The 19,884-nt window shown below is 52.3% G+C and overlaps 3 protein-coding genes across 3 annotated transcripts, besides 5 other annotated features; all 3 read right to left on the bottom strand.

Annotated features, from left to right (window-relative positions):
* Positions 1-1,864: 1,864 nt before the first annotated feature.
* On the bottom strand, positions 1,865-13,989 carry EKO05_0006289 (HECT-type E3 ubiquitin transferase; the record flags this gene model as incomplete). The annotated part of the gene is made up of 4 exons (XM_038940281.1): positions 1,865-1,959; positions 2,013-6,317; positions 6,365-13,895; positions 13,945-13,989. The coding sequence occupies 4 exons, from the start codon at positions 13,987-13,989 to the stop codon at positions 1,865-1,867; spliced, it is 11,976 nt and encodes a 3,991-aa protein (XP_038797792.1).
* Positions 5,104-5,165: a tandem repeat.
* Positions 6,281-6,315: a tandem repeat.
* Positions 6,619-6,708: a tandem repeat.
* Positions 6,880-6,939: a tandem repeat.
* Positions 13,990-14,719: 730 nt separating the features above from the next.
* On the bottom strand, positions 14,720-15,082 carry EKO05_0006290 (uncharacterized protein; the record flags this gene model as incomplete). Its single annotated transcript, XM_038946072.1, has 1 exon — positions 14,720-15,082. One exon carries the CDS (start codon positions 15,080-15,082, stop codon positions 14,720-14,722), a length of 363 nt encoding a protein of 120 aa, XP_038797793.1.
* Positions 15,083-16,335: 1,253 nt separating this feature from the next.
* Positions 16,336-16,374: a tandem repeat.
* A 1,562-nt stretch (positions 16,375-17,936) lies between these two features.
* EKO05_0006291 (Cutinase) lies at positions 17,937-18,745 on the bottom strand (the record flags this gene model as incomplete). Its single annotated transcript, XM_038940289.1, has 2 exons — positions 17,937-18,518; positions 18,566-18,745. The coding sequence occupies 2 exons, from the start codon at positions 18,743-18,745 to the stop codon at positions 17,937-17,939; spliced, it is 762 nt and encodes a 253-aa protein (XP_038797794.1).
* Positions 18,746-19,884: the final 1,139 nt, after the last annotated feature.

Below are 19,884 nucleotides of genomic sequence, written 5' to 3' on the forward strand. Positions count from 1 at the left end.
CAATTTGGTATTGTCTTGTGATGATCGTTGAGTGCGACCGTGCCGTGTTTCGACGCCTCTGGCTCCGTGGCCCAACCGCTTTGAGCCTGGATCTCATCGCGTTCGCCTGCGACCCAAATAGACCAGGCTGGGCGTGATTGTGATGGCTGTCTGCAGGTTTTTGCAATGCACGCTGCACCGAGCCTGGTGGTCCCACAGACGTCCCCTATCCGCGAGGCGTCATGGGCGCGTGAGACCTGGAAGGGTGAACAGCGGTCCCAGATCCTTCTGCTTGTTTTCGCGCACGACAGATATCGTGGCGTACAGTGTGGAAATTTGTCCAAGGGGGCACCATCTTCTCTCTTCCGGTACTCTTCTTCGCATCTCGGCTTTCTCCTCACTCTCGCCGCCATCGCCTACCGCGCATTCGAGGAAAAAGACGCCAAGCATGTGGCGACTGTATTCGAATCGAGGCCCTGAATGCGTCGATAGTAGATGCGCGAGCTGGTCCTCCATGACGAGTTCCAACTCGGCAAACGGGTGACAGGCATGCTGGCCGGTGATCCAACAAAACTGCATAGCCAACATGTCGCATCTGGTCCGTCGTATCGAAGACGTCGTCACTGGTCCAACTCTTCAATGTTCAATGTCGCTTGTTTGGCTACTTCAAACGTGTGCAGCCCACGGCCTAGATGTTATCGCTGTTCACCCGTGCTGTCAATAGCACTGCGCCTTGAACTGTCGCGTCGAGATCATCCTTCTCAAGACGTCGCCTACCCTTCAAAATGGGGCTCCAGCTGCACCTACGCTGCACCTTACCCAATAACCTAGTGTTGCGCGCCGGCGCTGAGATACCATCACCTTGGACTCGACATGGGCGACAAAGAGGGGAGCCCTCGCAAACATCTAAATGTCATACGCAACACATCAGTGATCTGTCCTGTACAAACCTGCATGCTCAAACTTCCGAAGCTAGGCAGCATGCATAATGCGCCCGTGTGTGTAGTGAAGGCCTGAGCAGCGACTCAGCCCCCTGAGGTGCAAAGCACGTGACAAGCACCTCTGGGTCTGCGTTCAGTAGGTACCTTGTTCGGTCGTATACGGAGAGAAAAGGAGAGTTCGAGACATTTAAAAGGATGATTTGAGACGTTGACGTGGATTACACATCAGATCCGGTGCATCCGCCAGTCGAGTCAACTATCCCTTTTTGAGCCGTCCGCTTATTGACACCACCGCCCCGGAGGAAAAGTCCGAGCCTACTCGTTCAATAGCAATGCAATGTAGAGTGTGGTGAGACGGAATTCCGCGATCGACAAATTTTGACTAGCTATTTTAGGGCAGTTTAACATCATTCGAGCACCTTGTGCGCGAGAGCTCCAGCCTCACTTTTCAAGATACTACGCTGACGACGAATTGCTGCACGCGCGAACGCACCATAAATTTAACCTTTCAGACCCGGTCCCTGGACTTGCCCTTCATGGAGGGTGTGCGTCGACACCTGATGCCGCCTTGCAGACTCCGTGCAACAGTCTCATCAATTTAGCGGCTCCGATCAGTCAGGGGCGTCGAGTAAAGCCGACAGACCCATCATACAACACAATACTTCTCAAGGAAAATTTGGAGCAAAGTAGCTCTTTCTAGCTAATCGCAATACTATCATATCTTGTTCCAAACGATGGCTGCACGCAATCACATCAAAAGACACAGGCCTGCACTCCCGGTCTGCCTTTGCTTCATGTCGTGCCTACTACAATAACACGTAACGCCTTCCAATCCCTCGGTATGTAATGCAAATACAAAAGCGCGCCAGCAATGCACATTGAAAGTCGTGAATATGTATAAAAGCAGAAAATGGTCGATACTGTCTGCGGATACCATCTACCACTTAGGCGAAGCCAAAATACTCGCCACCAGCGGTCATGGCGGTGTAAAGGGCCTTGCGGAGATCCTCGTAAGACTCATACTCGGGAAGGTCAAGCTCTGCCATTGAATTAGTCAGGGTTCATTAACAAATGAGAGAAGTGAGTACTCACGGTTGAAGCAAGTATGGCTCGACGGTAAGCGATCCTTGCTACCATAGTCGCGATGGATGTTGAACTTCGAGAAGCCGTTCATACCCTCGAGTTCCTTGAAGCCGTTCAGTGGTACTTTACTGGTACCGGTGACAAACTGAAGAAGTTTTGCTTGCTCTTCCTTCTCAAAGGTACGAACAGCACGCCAGAACCATTGAATCTGGGGCGAAGCTGCTGTGTAGTTGTGGTACTCTGTGTTGTTCTTCCAGTCATCAACGTTGATATCAGGCAGACCGGAAATCAGGAGTTCGAGCTCTTGTTCGCTGAAAATAGAGACCAATTCAGCTGGTACGATATCATGGAAGCCCCTCAGGAACTCCTGAAGCTGCTCCTGCACGGCGCCTGTGAGACGGTACTCTGTGATGAGACGGATGTACTCATGCTTATTCTCCTCCGTCACCGGAATGTTGCGGCCGTCCTCGATGAGATCCACGGTCTGCATCTCACCAAATGCCTCCACCTCAGTCGAAAACGTCTCGGTGATGATGTCTGTGATATCATTGTGCAACATCCACTCCAAGGATTTGTAGTACTCAAGATCCAGAGTTTCCATGTCCTTCAGGTTGACTTGCTTGCTCATGATCTGCTTGTAGACCGCTCGACTGAAATGACAATCGAGAACGCGATTCTCGTAGAGCGCTTTGCCGATGATGCGTCCAATGAACTTGAAGAACATTAGGTGTTCTGGGTTGATAGAGCTAAGTCGGTTTGGATGGAAGGTGGTTCGGTCGGATGCGACAGGTACGAACAGTGCGTAGTCGGCGTTGAACATCTGGCGTGCAATGACCTGAAACCATTCGCGAGTTACGCCACCAGCGTCGACACCTTCTTCGCCGTGGAACCGAATGCTGAGCTTGCCATATTTCATCTCTTCTGCGGTCTTGAAGTACAAAGACTTGAAAGAATCTAGAAACACCTGGTCCCTACGCACCGAGAGCTGGAGTGGCGGATGTGGTTGACGGTCGCTTCCCCGAGAGTGAAGCTTTCGGTTGAAATAGTTGCGCTTGTTGTCAAACTCTAGTACCTTGGAATTCTTGACCAACAAAGAGAAAGTGCCACTCATCAATTTAGGATTTTGACGGACAAGGTCGTTCAAGATCTTTCGATGATCCTCCGTGAATTTAAAGAAGAGGTTTTCCATCTTGCTCTCTGGTGGTGGGCTGGTGAGAGCAAACTCTTTTGGCAACATCTTGGCCAGTGGAAGTTCCTTGAGAGTGGTGTTCTTGCAGACCACCATGAGAGACTCGATAAGTGGGAGCAACGTGGTAGCGATATTGAGCATATTGCCGCGTTCGCGAATGACGGTCAGACAGTCGCTGAGTTTGGTCCAAAGCGGTGCGAACGCCGCATCTTCGTAGAGTGTCAACAAGATATCCTCCTTCTGCTTGGGCTCCAGTGCTTCCGCATTGGCCTCGGGCTTGTCCTTATTATCGCGCGAAGGGTCGAACAGGTAGTCAAGCGCAGTCAAAGCTCGCAACAACTTCGTCTGGTCGGAGGTTGCAGGTGAGAACTTGGCCAGAGCAATGCCCTGGACGTCTGTGTGAGACTCTGCTTTCGAAACCTGAGCTGTCAAGCTGGCAAGGTCATCGAGTATCGACGTGGCCAGATCCTTTGCAATGCCAAGAAGTTCTTGCCCGAATATCTCCTTTGCGCCCGGGATTGGCGAGAGGTTGCTAATGACCGAAAGTGTTTCCTGGAAGACTTTGCTGTTGCACTCGCGGGCAGCGAGGATTTTGGCAACCAAACGCAGATTGTTTTCAGGGATGTCTGGTGGCGTAATAGTCTTGTGCTTTTTACCCTTCTCTTCTTCGGCCCTGGCCTCCTCTGGTTTCATCGGGTTGTCTTCGCTCTGCGTGGCTGTAGCGGTTGACGCAGCCGTATCAGCAATAGCTGATGCACCAGTGTCCTGGCCCGATGGCTGATCTGTTGAGCCAGAGTTTGCTTGCTCAGATCCAGTCGCTGGAATCTTGGGGCTCTCGCCTGCCGCGGCGGTTTCAGCTGCCTTCTTTGCTTCTTCTGCAGCCTTTTCCTTGTCTTTCTTGATTTGCTGCAGGGGAATCGTGATAATCCGAAGAAGATTCGTCAGCTGCTCCATTATTGAGGAGCTCTCCACAATAAGCTTGCGGTCCAGTAGCGTTAAGAGTGCGTTGACAGGGTACCGTGTTGACTTGGCATCCTTGCCTTTGCCCTTGCGGTTTCCACGGTTCTTGAAACCTACTCCTGTTTCGTGTTCGGTTAAGAAGAATTGCCAGACAGCGGGGTTCTTCTCTGTCAGTTGCGCAAGGGTATTAAGACACTGCTGTACTACCATGAGTGGCGACACGTCCGAGTTGATGGACAGTGCTCCGTTCTTGCGTGACAGTTTTGGGGTCTTGTCCGCAGGCAGTTGAGGCTGCTTTGCACGAAGTGAGAGTTGGGCAAAGCTGCGCTCAACAGCATTGACGTCGGCGCTACCATCCTGGAGGATTGACAGTAGGATGCTGATGACTTCTGCGCGGTTCTGTCTATTCTCACAAACATATCTGAGGATCGCGCTGAGGCTGGACTTGGCACTGCCCTGCTGAGGAATGAACATGAGCCTCAGCAAGGTTGCAACACCTGCCTTGTCAAGCATCTGAACGCAGGGCCGAGCCTTCTTCTTCTGTGAAGCGTCGTCCAGTTGACCTCGACGTCCGCCGCGTTGGTAGCCGAACTCGAATTGATTCAAGCGGCGATCACCGCCGTATGCGCGGGCTTCCGCAGAGATCTCTGGTGGCAGTTGACGCAAGGTTTCCTCGTCCGTGTCCATAAGTACGGCAGCTCGCAAAGCAGGATCCAGTGTTGCGAAGAAGCTGGCAGCATCAATCTCCTCTGCTTGAGGCGCCACAGGGCCAGCATCTGCAACATGACGTCGGCGATTCTCCTCTCGCTCACGTCTTCGTCGGTCGGATGCTTCTTGTTGAAGTAGCTCTGCGCGCATCTCTGGTGGAAGTGCAGCCAAAAACTCTTCGTCAAGTCCAGTGGGCTCCTCAGCTTGGGCAGCATCGCTGGCTTGTCCGGCTTGACCAGACGACTGCTGTTGTTGTTGCTGCTGCTGTTGTTGACGCGCCTGCTGTGCTTGCTGCTGACGTTGCTCTTGACGTCGCTCAGCGACTTGTTGCAGCAACACCTCTTCCCGCAGCTCCTCGGGTAAAGCATCGAGGTACTCGAGGTCAATGCCAAGCTCCGTGATGTCATACTCACGACCCCTAAGCGTGGTAGTAATACGCTGCACTGGTTCGGCTGGTTCGGTGGGTGCTTCAGGCGCTGTTTGGTCTGCTTCAATGCCCTCCATCAACGTACTGTCGGATGTTGTTGCAGGCTGCTCGTTGGCCCGGTCTGATGCAACGGTTTCTGTCGCACGACTGGCGGCTTCGGCAGCTTCAGCAGCCTCACGTTCTTGTCGCTCTTTCTCCTCTTTCTCACGAGCTTCACGCTCTTCGCGCTCCTTCTGCTCCTTGCGCTCTATTTCTTCCTTGAGCTTACGGGCAGCCTCAGCTTCCCGTTCTTCTTGTCGCTTCTTAGCTGCTTCCATGGCTGGAGGTACCACGAGCTTCAGGATTGAGTTGATAACACGTTGGCTCTTCTCGATGGCGGCTGGTCCATAGAGTATTCTGGCCTCCTCTTGCCAGCGCTGACTGGTGTAGGCTTTCGAAAAGGCCACTGCTGAGTGCGGATCTTCTCGTCCGGAGCGTGACAGGTTTCCTGGCCTTGGAGGCACCATGTTGCGATGGAAGCCTACGTCAAATGGTGGAGGAAGACCCATTGGAAGATTGTTGAAGGAGAGATGGATAGCCCCGCCATGCTGTTGTAGCTGTGGTGGATTGCCTTGGCTCATGGCGTTGAGCAGATTGCTGATAAAGGACACAGGGCTGTCAGCATTGACTGCACGAGGGCCTCGCCCCTCAATAGCGTGGACCCAATCGCTCTCACCCCGCCCATTAGCGGGCCCGTCACGGCCGTGCGATCGACTGCTGCGTTGAAGGAGAGGGTTGATGCCATCATCTGTTGCTCGTGGGCTGGCACCTGGGCGATGGGAACGGTAAGCTGGAACAAGAATGCGGTCGCCAGGTCCGGCAGGGAACATCCAAGGGCTCAGTCGATGGGTGTGTCGGGAAGTCGGAGCGACTGGCTCGTCCCAACCATTACCGCCCCAACCAAGCTCAGGCATACCCTCTTCGTCATCCTCCATCCCGGGATCGTAGTGGATGTCATCTTCATCGTACTCTTCTTCTTCATCTCCATCGCCTGGATAAGTCAGTACAGTGTTCTGAAAGTGCACGATGGCTACATACCATCTTCGCCCATCTCATCACCCAGGAAGTCCTCAATGTCACCGCCCTGACGCATCTGTTCAAGAAGCTGGGGTGGGTCGAGGATGAAGTCGTTAAGAGGGTTCGAAGGCATGTTGCCTCCGTTCATACCAGGAGGAAAATCATCGCCCTCGTCACTCCAGTCTTCCTGGTCGTCAGCAAGACTACCGCCTTCATCGTCACCGGTGACTTCTTCGAATTCTTCAACCAGTTCGTCCATCGCCTCCATTGCAGCCTCGTCATCCATGACTTCGTCGTCGTCGTCATCGTCTTCATCCATATCTTCATCATCCTCGTCATCCTCGTCCTCTTCTGAGTCATCATCAGTGCCCGAATCCAGGCCCTCGTGACCATCGTCGAGCTCGATCTCAACGTCAACATCACCGGGTAGTCCTTCAATGGGGCCCATATCGTCAATGTCCATCTCCAGCATCTCCTCGTCCTCCTCAGAAACAACATCATCATCGCCTAGTTCTCCGCCCTCGTCGAACTCCATGTCATCAGCATATGGATCGTCGTACATCATCTCTTCGTCATCTTCCTCCTCGTCATCTTCAGATTCGGAATTGTCGTGAGCTTCGAATAACCCTAGAGTAGAGTTGCGGAAAAGGTCAGGTGTCTCCTCGCGTGCATTGTCAACAAGATCATCGTCGGATGCTGTCGAGATCTCAGACTCATCTGCAGAGTCAGGCGCCGAGGAATCGTCGTAGTGTGTGCTAAGGTCCATTGCGACATAGCACAACCACTTGAGTGGCTTCAGGATATACTTGACAACTCGCTTCGCGTTTGGAAAGTTGAGATCAATGTCCGAAATGGCGGTCGTCAAGATCGTGATGAAGTTTTTCTCGTACATGATCTTGGCCATCTGCTTGAGGTTCGGAGTAAGATCGGCGTTTTGTGTGAGCATCTCGCCGTTCGCTCGTTGCGACACCATTCTTGAGAATGTATCAGCGATGCCTAGCAGCCGGGAGTACTTGATGTCGAGCGCTTCATCAGAAGCGTTGGCATCCTTGAAAGCTTTCAGGGCATGTTCAAGGACAAATTTGCGCACAAAGAGCAAATCTGGCTCCGTCTCGGCATAGGGAGACAACTGATTTGCTTCGGTCTTTGGCAAAGCGTTCTCTCCGGTCTTGTTGCAAAGGGAGACAATGACGTCAACCGCGCAATTTGAAGTTGCAAGCTTCTTCTTGAATGCCAGATCGCCTTCATGGTTCAAGGTGCCAATAGGGACCAGGTTGCTGAGAAGGTAGTTCAACACACCAGATCGAGGTTTCGACGGTGTCATTGTGTACGGGTCGGCCTTGCGTGAGAAGTTAATGAACTCGATCTTCGTACGGTTGTAGCTTTGTAACAGTTCCGCGAGACACTTGAGGACGAAACATCGATAGATATAAATTGGGTGTGCATCAGCCTTAAAGGCTGGCTTCTCGGGCTTGTTCGTCTCTGCTGCCGTGGTAGAAGGAGTCGACGCTCCTTCCGGAGTGGCCTGCACGTCACCAGCATCTTCCGGAGTCCCTGAGATCTCTGTCGTAGACTCTGTAGGCTTCGGAGGCTCTGTTTTGTCCTCGATCTCCTTGTATGCGAGCAGCTCGCAAAGCAGGTAATGGATGACACCGTCTGGATTCTCGACAACGGGGAGTTTCAGATCAGTGGTCTTGGTACGCTCCAAGGTTGGCTTCTGTGTTGAGAGCTCGCTTGATTCCTTTGGCCTGTCTGCCTCAGCTGTTATATCCGAGGGCCCTGCGTTAACACTCGTATCTACGACAGGAATCTCTTCGCGTTTGAGTGTCAGAGTCTGAGAACGTTGGTTAGGGTCAAAGCGTGTCAGTTGTAGCTTCTCATTGGTGACCTCGACAAAGATCTCGGGGGCGCGGATAGCGAGAGCATACATCTGACGGGTGTAGGCAGTCGTGTCCGTCTGTCTGCGTTCGCGCGTCTCGAAGATCTGCTGGATCTCTGTGCGCATGAGCTGTCTGATCATGGCATCATCCTCGATCATGTGACGGAGCACTATCATGAACGCGCTGCGTAGACCTTCATTCGTTACGCCAGCAAGTTGCTTGACCATGAGGAAGATGCGCTGAATGTTGCGCTTCTCTGCCAAACGTGTTGCGATCTTTCGCGTCCGAGTAAGCATGACTAAGACACGGGTGACCGATAGAGCCAAAGACTCGTCCTTGCCAATACGAGGGAGCACGTCCATGATTGCCTGAAACAGAAGGTTTTTCTCGTCTGTGCTTATGATGGGCTCCGGCAGATCATCGACAGAGGTTTCTGTTTGCGATTCTGCAGTAGGAGGTGTCCACTGGATCTGGCGGGGCAATTGGTCTTCCGCCAGCAGTCGCTCGATAATGAGAAGCACCTGTCCGATCCAGGGCGATGATTCCTCTGGTGTCTGATCTGGGAAAATCTTGATGAACCCCAACAGCGTAGCGAAGTTGTCCTTCAACTCCTCCACAATCACTTCGTAAAAATCCTTCTCCTGCAGCACCAGAGCGAGCAAGTGAGCGGAAGCTGCTATCTTCTTGCCTTGCGATCGGAAGTCCTCTTCGCTCTGGTAAGAGATCAAAGACTGAACCAGTGTCACGCCGATTTCGGAGCGCATGGCCGTTGTGTCAGATGCCTTTGCAACGGCTGCGGTGATGAGTTCGGCCAACTCAAAGGTTACACCGTCGTGAGAGTTGAGAATATCGAGCGAACGATCCACCAAATTTTGACGAAGCATAACACGCTCCTGGTCCAAGTCGTCCAGGGCAACAGCTTCTGCTTTGTTGCCAACGGCCATTCGCTTTTGGTAAGCCAGAGCATCGTGCGGCGCAACAAAAGTTTGTGTTGGCTGACCGTCAGGCACTGGCGTGCTGGGAGTCGCATCCGACATGTCTTGAGAGGCGTCCGCAGCAGCAACGTCCTCCATTTGTACGGACCGAGTATCCGGTACTTCTGAAGTGCTCTCGTCATTGGTGTCTTCGCCTGTAGAGATGCTAGCGTTATCGGCGTGTTCAGGTACTACAACCTCCGCTCGGCTGGGTGATGCAGACGGCGGGCCTCGAGCCTCAATTTCGTACTGAGGAATTGGATTTTTTGAAGACTGCTGACGAGTTTGGTTTTGACAATAATCAAGCGCTAAAGGATAGTTGTCACAGCAGCGATAGAGCGCTTCTTCAGCCAGGCCTTCATCGAACTCTGCCTCTTTCAAGCGATTCATGTGCTCGCCGTTGCGGGGAGTCCAAGGCTTGATGATGGGCTTGCTTCGCCTGGGAATCTTGTCCACGCTCTTCGAAGCCCCGTGCTCACCCTCGCACTCAAGCACAGACTTCAGGATGTTGATGGACGTCTTCACTATCGAGGTGGTTGCTTTGTCGATAAGATCAGAGTTCCATATCTTTTCGACAGGCTTAATGACGGCATAACGTAGTTCGACCAAGAACTGGGCTGTAGAGAAGTAGTCTGCGCGATCCCTATCACGGTCTGGCCGAGACTGCATTGAAGACGTCTGCGGTGATTCGCTTATAGTCTTGTTGTTGATGATTTGCGCATAGAAAGCCAGCATAATCTTGATACCACCGAGCGAAAGGTGTAGAAGCCGCTTGCTCTCCTCACTTGCATCGTCGCCCTCTTTACGAGAGGCATCCGAAGCTGACTCGTAGAACTTGTTTAGCACGTCGGCAAGAACTTCAAAGCCGCCCAGATTTCTGAAAGAGACAAGGAGCAGAGTCAGCGCTTGGGTCCTCTCCATGTGAGGGTCAATCATGAGCTGCGACAACGATGTTAGGGTGACAATCCAGTACGCGTATCGATCCTCAACTGATCCCGACTCTTTGGGTGCCTCAAATTGGAGCTGGTCGATGACTGCCTGCGCAAGCTGATCCGATACGATGGTGGCACATTGCCTCTGGTAAGGCTCTAGATTTCTGCGAGAGAGCAGTAGCCTGCCAAGTGATTGGAAGAATGGAGCAATCTCAAGCGGTATCCGGCTGAGGAGCGAGCGGAGTGTTTGCGTGTTTTTGAACTGTGCACTGTTCTGGCTAGGAATGGGGATCGCAGATGCTGTATCCTGGGAGGGGGTCGTGTCCTCGCTTGTGGCTCCTTCCGTTGGTTCCGATGAGCGGTTGCTGCTTCCCATGCCAAAGATATGATCGGCTTCAGCGACTCCAAAACCTGGGCTGATGATACGAGTCTCCTTCTCCCAAGCTGTTGGCATATTTCTCTGGAGCAGGATCTCCTCCCACACACAGCTACGATGTAGCTTGCCAAGACTGTCAACGAGGCGCGCGTACATGTCAGCCAGGTTGACTTGGGCTGAGACATTGTGCTGAGAACGAGGACTAAACATCTGACTCTGGAATGTCAGGGTCATAGCGGATACGAGCGTGTGCGCAGAAACCAGAGACTTCACGTAATGCGTCCCATTCTTCACCACTTCGCTGTCTTGAGAAGTGTTGCTGGTGAAAGGCGCGAAGAATCCTGACCCATTGGAATGGCTCAAGAGAGGTTCGAGTTGATCTAGCGCCCGCTGAGTTCGCTTGATCAACGAGGGTACAGTGATGTGCGGCTTCTGCTCAACAAGAACTTGAACAACGCGGCCGAACTCTTCACTCATACTTCGTGATTCCTTGGCTTTTGGATCAAGGCAAGCAAGGCTGGATATGTCCAGGATAGATTCTACACCATCCGCTTCGATATAGGCAGCGCACATGGCATGATTCGAGAAGAAACCACCCAAGAAGCGACACAGCACTCGTATGTACTGACTGGTTGTCGGACCTTGGGTGCTATCTTCCATATCAACAATCTGATCGATTGACACAACTTCTCCAGAAGTCTGCGATGTCGTCTGCTTGTCAGAGTCTTCCATTTCGACATCCGTAACACGAGAATTCGTTTGCTCAGCTCGGTCGTGCACCGATTGTGAACCCACAAGTGCTCGGCGGCCACCAGCAACGAACAGCTTGCCATCAGAATCCTCAGTCCACAATTTTGCACCAGCACCTTCCTTCTCTGCTTTGTTGGCACAGAGTTGTACGACGCGGGCTATCAGCTCGCTCAGACACGAGAGGACACGTGCTTTTAGTGGCGGATGATGACGGACCAGTTCATCGAAAGTGTTACCAATCATAGTAGGCATCTCAGTGTCGGCATCAAGAGCTTTGACGTGAGCCGGGCTCTCAAAGATCTCGAAGAACCGTTGGAGGGCATTAGAAGACTGAAACAATTTCATACCAGCCTCGGCCAGGCAGATCGCTCCAAATGCAGGAGGTAGGGTTGAAATCGCTTCAGCTACTGGAAGAATACCTGTAGCCAAGGACTGTCCAGGCTCTCGTGGTGTGTACGCATGTTGTGGTCGAGGGGTGGCGGTATCTGACAGGCTGGCGATAGCCGCAGCCGTTGCTTCTGAAGCTGGCTCACCAGCCACCGTTTCTAAGAAAGCATCACTCAGACCGGCCTCAGCGATAACCTGGTAGCTGGTTGGCTCGTTGTGGATGAAGCTCGTAAGGACGTTGACAGCCATACTCCATACAGTCGAACCAAAGATGCTTGCGTTGGAAAGCACAGTGCGAAGAGCAGTCAGAAGTTGCGAAGAATCAATGAGTTGCCGCATGAGACGGTCGAAGTTACCGCCTGTGTGCGACATCATGTGGTTCAAGAATTTGAAAAGCCATCTTAAAGTCTGCTGGTGATAAAATGGTATCTGGTAGTCGGTGAGCTGAGTCTTGTACTCTTTAGGCATGCCCTTGTTCTCTTCGGCGAGCTTTTTGGACGTGACGACTTCGTATTGCATGAGATCAGCAATGATTTCCAGCCCTCTAGCACCAACGAGAGCTGCGAACGCATGTTGCAGGTTGTAGACAAATGTATCAAGGAAGTTGAGGATCTTGGGATGGTTGCGTTCTGCCTTGTCTGTTCGAAGCTTGAGGACTTCGACCAAGATCTCAAGGAGTCCAGCGGAGACCATACCTTCCCCTGTACGTGATTGAGACTGAGGAATAGTGTTGAGCAGAGAGAAGACTGCATCGCGCCACTCGTCCTCTACGAAGTCGATTTGCTGGCCATCTGTGGCATCCAGACCGGCGACAAGCTTGCGAACAATGTAAAACAGTACACCGTGGTTCACGTTGACGCTGAGCGCAGTGCAGACATCGGCAGATTTGGTCTTGTGCTTGGCCAATGCCTCTAGTGCATTGAAGGTGAAAGTTTGCAGCTCTGTAGACAGGCCGCTCAGGCCATCCCCTGGTGGCTGTACAAGTTCGGAGAGCTGGAAAGCTAACTGCAGTCGCCGTGGCTCGTCTGCATCCTGTTGACCTAGACGAGCGTGAAACTCTTTCTCGCTGTGCACGAAACCCATGTTGGCAATCGCGAGTAAGCGGACAGCAATTGCATCATCTCTTCCTGCACTTCCGCTACTCAACATCTTTGCCACGCGAAGCTTGTGCAAGAGCTCAAAATGCGTACCCGTAGGCAGTTCGGCGAGGCCTTGCTTGAGTAGATCATGTATGTCGGTCTTTTCAACCTTGTCCGCTGAAAGTTCAAATATCTTAGGCCCGCTCGGTCGGCCAGCCGGCTCTCCTGGTGTGAAGGCTGGCGTGCTCGGCGACTCTACAGTCGGTGCAGTCTGGGGTGTTCGTGGGGTTTGGTTCCGCATATTCGACGTTCGGCGCACTGGCGTCGGTGTGCTGGGTGCATCTGTGCTTGGCGCCGAAGGATTGTCGTTGCTCTCTTCGGGCGGTGCAGTCGGCTCATAGTAGGAGATGGATACCCCGCCAAACTCCTGCTTCAGCGCTGATTCGGGAAGTTTGTACAGCCCGGTCAGATCAGCGGGGTTGAACCTGTCTGCCTCGTTGCGTCGGTCGCCAGATACTTTGTCCTTGCCTTTGCCCGCAGGTGTGCCGAAAAGCGGTGTAGCTGCCGCAGGACCCTTGGAAAAAGGTGCGGATAACTTCTGAATCTTGTCGAGACCAATGTTGTAGTGGCTCGAGAGGAGCGAAGGGTGCATTGAGGCCGGTGCTAGGCGTAAGCGTGCGGCCTGGTAGCGCTGCGACAGCCTGTGACCAAGACGGAGAGTTGCCCTTAGCAGTGACGTAGAGGTGGTATTAAGAAGCTTGTCTAGTCGCTCGCTGCTCGAATACAAGCTGCGGTTGCCGCAATTCTCTAAGAGCATGCGGGTGAAGCTTAGGAGCTGCTCGACTAGCTCACGATCGCCATCCTGTGAGATGTGCAGGGTCTCCAGAACGGCGTCGGTGGTACCGGCTTCGGCACTGGTGCTTGAGTTGCCCTCCTCCGCATCGCCCTTCAGCAGTAACCGCCGCTGGAAAGGCTGTGTTTGCGGCCCCTCGACAAGTCCGTACTCCTGGTTGAACAGCTCTAGTATGCGGTCGAAACGGTTCAGCACAGGTATCCAGTGATAGGCATCTCCTCGAGGAAACGGCCACTGCTTGGGGAACGAAGCTAGGTGGGCAGGCAGCTGATACAACGGGATCGACTCGGTGGCTCGTACAAACTCTGCTATCATGGGCGACTGGAAGAGTTAGCAAATCGTCGACAAGGCTGGGGGTTGTGTTACCTACCAAGGTGGACTCATGCCGCGCTGTAGCCTGCTTCCTGATCTTCATGTTGGCGCGGGGCGCTCGGAAAGCGGTCTGCCCTCACATGCAACCCCTCCAATGTCGCCTGTGGCGCGAGTCCGGCCAAGGTCTGGAGGCGACAGGCGAAAGTGGTCGCAAAGCAAGGTTCTTTCGTAGAACAGACTGCTGGCTGTTGCACCAGGTGCAGAAGGGTGCAGATGTCGCGCGAGGATGCAGCGAGTGTCGTGGCGACGCTGGCGGACGATGGATGACCTGTTTGGCAGGGCGCAGACGAGGTTGTGAGCGGGGAAGGTGGTGCGCAGGGTAGGTGCGGAAGAGAGGCGTAGACGAGGAAAGCGCAGCCAGAAGTCACGGTGCAGGCGTGAGTCTGTCTGGGCGAGCACAGAGTCTGTGGCAGATGACTAATACCAGAGACGGTGAAGTGAGCGTTGGGCCTCACTCGCGTGTATGTGTGGATCGGATGTTGTCACTGTTCGCTGTCGATAGCGGAAGCTTCAAGATGATGCACGCACGCGCTTTAGCGCTGGGACGCTTAAGTAAGAAACGGCCAAATCACGACCAGCACGCGTTCACCAGAATTTCACCAGCACCGCAAAACTGGCCGTCTGGAAGTTTCCACTTGTAGTGACGTCACTTCTTCATGCTGCAGGCTCCGCGATACTGACTACAATACTCGGTCAAGGGCCGGCGCACAGCACCTGCTGCTTAGACCCAGAAGGTACACCAGACTGGTCGTGTGCACCTCGTTTCCTTGCCGTCAAGCTTCCCTCAACACACCACTGGCCTTGTTGTCGTTTACGAGCCTGAGGGTTTCTTCCAACACCAGCAAATCTCTCTCCAACATCTCGGCCCAGTTCTGCACGTCGCCAATCTCGTTTAGCTTTTTTGTGCTTGTATCACCAAGCTTCTGCCACTTGTCGCTCTCCTTCTTCAGCGCAGCAGTCTGCTTTGCAAGTTCCTTTTCCTGCTTGGCAATGGCTGCAGAGTTGGCGTGCAGGTCTGCCGTACGCGTGCGAAGATCGGCATCGACTGATGTGCCAATTGAGGAAAGAGATGCAAGCACTGCTGCCCGCGCTTCGCTTTGCTGCTGAGCCGTGGTGGAAGACGTTGGCGAAGACATGGTAGAATCCAGCAGTGTAGGAGATTGTTTGTGGTCGGTCAAGTCAAGTCCTGATGGCGACGATCACGTCGACTGCGCAGTCAAGCGGGTGCTCAAAAGAGGTTGCTATGTGTGGCACCGCCGTTGGCTGTGTGTCTCAATACCAGCTCTTGTAGGGAAACGCTGGGTCGGTTTAAATTGAGGTGCATACGTAAGGGTGTGACTATGTGTCATATGACTGGTCGAAAGAAGCGGCGCTTCTGCACGCCGGCTGGTTCTCACTTCATGCAACAAGTGTACTGCTGGGACTATGCTAGACTGCGGTAACCAAGCCTGGAGACCTTCACCAAGTCTTGGGCACTTGTTGACCATTGAGAAAAATCGCTGCACCCTTTTCGTTTACCCGTCACGCAAGGATTGTTTATGGAATCTCGCTCAACTATCTCCAGTCATTAAGGAAATTGATAACTTCGTGGCCTGCATTTCTCGCAACACACAAGCTTTCCCGCAGGCCAACGAGCGCCAAAGGCCATCAGGGGGCAAGCAAGCTACTCGGCAAACATAAAATCGAAGAACGGCAAGATGGATGTTGATGCCGTCACTGAATCGAGGGCTACAAGTGGGTAATCACATCCAAGTACACGTTTCCCGTCTCCAAGATGTATAGGCACCCCTGCACATGAGCACGTACAAGATATTGGCGATACTACACCTGGAGCTTGACGACCCGCGCATCGAATTAGCTCTCAGCAAGAATTTCCCAGGAAGATCCCGCTCTGTTTGACTGTGCTGCAGAGAATGAGTTTGAGGCTTCCCACCTCTGCAACCCCGGTCCCTGCTGCAACCCCGAGCACATCATGCTCAAGACAGGAACCTAGAACATGATACGAAAAGGCCACCAAGAAGGCAGATTTTCCTGCGATTGCGAGCTGGCGTGTCTTCGCAATAGTGTAGTGTGATATCCACACGAAGAACCTGGAGTGCGAGCGCACCCCCCTGTGAAAGCAGGGGTCAGTGGCAGCAGGGACTTCACAGAAGGTCGTCTCGAGAAGTTCGATTGCGAGAACCGAAGAGTACGCGAGAGCGGTACACTAGAGGTGGACTCTGAGCCCGCCGTCGTTCCGCGTCTCAACAAGATAGGCACAACCTTGAAGATGATGGAAGATGCCCGGGCTCAGAACGAGATCAATATGAACACGATTGCTGGCACGACGCTCTCGCTCCTCCCGAACGCCACCCCTCTCTCCTTCGACGAGCGGCTTTCCCCGCCAAATACCACCACCACCACCGCCACCCTGCCACCACCTACACCATCTTATCGCTGAAGCCCAAGTCTTCATGCACGGAGCGAGTCTGAGCGTTCGCATAGTCTCGCCAGCCGTTCTGGTTCATCGCAGTGTTTCGTACCTCAGGGTCCACCGACAGGACTCCGAGGAGATCGATATCCTACTCTGCGCCACATCAAATTGGTGCAAACCATCGCAGGCCACGGCCCAGATGTGGGACTAGACATAGAGATAGCTAGTCTCTGGGCGGCTTGCGACGAGGCCAAGGATAAGTTGCGCCGTCAGGCGGTCTGGGTCCAAGAGCAGATCGATAACCCACCCTGATGCACCGTCGACTTCGCCACCATCAACGATGCACGCTGGCACATACAATTCTTTCTTTGGGACATGATATACGACCAGCGTTTGCAGACATGGTCTATCACCTGTTCCAAGAGCGCGTTTATAAAACTGAACACCTTGCAGAAGAGCCCTCAACCGGCGGAGGACCTACTGCATGAACTGGCTGACGTCGCGTGTAATTTCACCGTTACCACCCACCACGCCCCGCTCGGCAACCCTACCCACGAACTGTGTTCTGGCTGGAGCACTCAGGAGGCCCCCCCCCCCCCCGAATGCAGCTTGCTTCACACGTCTTATTATTATACCCCTCGGGAGGTTGTCCATTCTACTAGCTATTCTGAGTATAAGCGCAAATTACAATCAAATCAAGAGCGGGTTGACGTCTGTCCTCGAGCATTCCCGCTCTGCGGTTGATCTGTGGTATGCTATCATCTGCATTGATCATGTGTCGGTCGTTGATTTACTCTAGTCGTCTCCTCTAAGATCAAGAATGCAGCCGCCGCATCTCCTACGAATGGGATTATGGTCCTTTGAAGCCTGAGCCGTGCTTGTGACCAATCATCTCGAATGTTGATTCCTGCTTCAATCCCTTCATCCTCTGAGAGATGCAGAAAAACTGTTATCTGCACTAACTATATAACCGTCGTACTAATAATTAGGCAAAAATGCCTTAGATTTTGATTATAGAATTACGCGTTGAAGGTTTTTTGGTCTAAGCAATGTAACAATGTTCAATTAAAATTTAGTAACTCTAACTCTAATCCGTTTGATTATAGCGCTTACAGATGTCTGGTTTAAGGCTATAGTATAGCTATACATTGTAAAGAATAAGTAAGAAGATATTAAAATGCAGAGTTCTATAGATTAGATGTGGAAAGAGAGAGTACAGTTGTATAAGAGACAGTAATACTTACGTAATTGTCTTACGATAGTAGTGCATCTTACTATACGCCAAAAGTCCTTTTAAAGCTTCAACCCGCTGATATAACATAATGACAATTCCTAAACAACAGCTAAGTAAAATCAAAGGTAGACTAGCAAACTCCCTCTATTTTAAAGAACATAGTTATCCTTAAATATCTTAAGTGCACATACTTGCGAAGGGAAGAAAACATGTATGGCTGTGCGATCTCTTATATATACTGAGAGGACATAAATAGATATTGTGATTTCCTATGCTAGCAAAACAGCCTGAAATTGTGGCCTGTACATTTTTCCTGCCTTAGTTAGACACGCCGCGCCAACATCTAAGCTACGAGAGCGACAGCGACCTTATTGATTTTACCAGCCAAGGCGGTAATCCTCTCCTCGGCTTCGCGTTTCGCGTTTCTGGCCTTGATCTTCGCCTGCGCACCTTTGACTTGCTGGATTAAGAAGTCAGCACCCTCATCAGCGCGCGAACCGTACGTCAGGTGAGCTGGGAGAACGACCAGAGCACCTTGGCAGACAGCATCGCCAGGCTGGCAAATGATCTTGACCTTATCAGCAGGGAAGTTGGGAATCTGATTCCTGTCCTGTTGCTTCTGTGTGTCGCCGTAGAGGACAACTCCAGCGATTTGGTCCTGAACACTAGCGTCGAGCTCCTCGATAGCGCGGTGGTTGACGGCAGCACCCTGAGAATAGCCACCAGCTACGATGATCGAGTCTGGACACTTCTGCGCCATGGATTTAAGCGTGTCTTGCATAAGCTTCTTGGAGGCTGTGTCGGTGCCTCCAGGGATTACGTTTGTGCCAACTGTGGCAGCATAGTTGATGCCTTCGGTTGCTACAGCGTTGGCGCCGAACTCTTTTTTCAGTCCATTTGAGGTTGGGGGGCCGACAACAGTGCCCTGTTCGAGTCAGAATCTTGAAGCTCTCTTGTCGACTAGCTACATACCATGTTGCCAATCTCAGTGGATCCGCGGGCCCAGGCGAACAAAATGTCTTTACATCCACCTTGAGAGAACTCCTTGGAGGTACTTTCGGTACCACCAAGGCCGAGCTGGCGGACTTCGACAGGACCGGCAGTGGTGAGGCCGGCAAGAGCGGTGATGAAGATTGAAAATTGGATGTACATAACGATCGAAGTGGAGAATTTAACAGGTGTGACTGAAAGTTGGTTGTTTGTCTCGAAAAATTGAGCGAATGACTGAAGAAGAAAAAGAGAGGAGACCCGTGAAGTACTGCTGAGATTGAATGCATGTTGGCGACGGAGACTTTTATGTTTTCAACCCACTCGTATTGCACTTACAGCTGGGTCCGTTCACTGCACGATCGGATCAAAAGCAAAAGCATGACTCTAGGCGACGCCAAGTAGAGAGAAGATCCTTTTTATTCGAAGGACCAAGAAAGCTGGAGAATACCGAACTGGTCGAAGTCAGGTGCCGAGGAGGTCTTCCAGTGATCGAGCTTGTTATTGGCTGTATTGAAGCATCGTAGAGCTTGATTCATGCAGACGCCGCGAACTCGACAGGGTCTCTGGCATAGTTGCTTAGGAATCCTGGTTTTCAAAGCTGGAGTAAGCTCAAGGCTTGCCTCAGGTAGATGTGGACATAGGACGTTCGAGCTCCATGTTTTGCACTGCCACTTTCATCAACCCTGCAACCAAAGAAGTGGCACATCACACGAAGCAAACGCCTATTACAATAACGTTGTTTAACGTACCACAAAGTACACATGGTCATTGCGTGTGAAGGACTGCACTGTCTGGCTCGCGTGCCTCGGACTGCTGTCACCTGCAACAGCTACCATTGGTCGAAGCAGACCTGTCGGATCTGTCAGTGTTTGGACGTGGAGTCAACAAGAGAACGGCAGTCTCAAAAGCTTCGCGCATAATGAAAGACCTTGTTTCGGGTATATTGAAGCAGGCCTCCAAAGAAACATGCTCTTATAAAAGGCTGCTACTACTTGTTGCGAAGCAGCATATTCGTCGATCAAGACATCCAAACAATAACAACACAACTTTTCTCGTGCCAGAAAGTTATTTTGTGGAGGCAATGAGATGGTACGGCTGCCCCGGCATTTGACAGCATTCAGCCGTTTCAAGATCTCCGTTGGCGTAAAAAGCAAGGCTCCGTATCATAACTAAAACCTCTTCCAAAAGCATGCCGAGGGCTCTTCGTTGTGTCTCGCATCAACACAAGAACACCGACTTTTGCCACAGAAAACTGTGAAAAGGAATATGGATCAGTCATGCAGAAAGCCTCGCGCGAGAGT

The sequence above is a fragment of the Ascochyta rabiei genome, chromosome 10, assembly GCF_004011695.2.
Source record: "Ascochyta rabiei chromosome 10, complete sequence".
NCBI lineage: Eukaryota > Fungi > Ascomycota > Dothideomycetes > Pleosporales > Didymellaceae > Ascochyta > Ascochyta rabiei.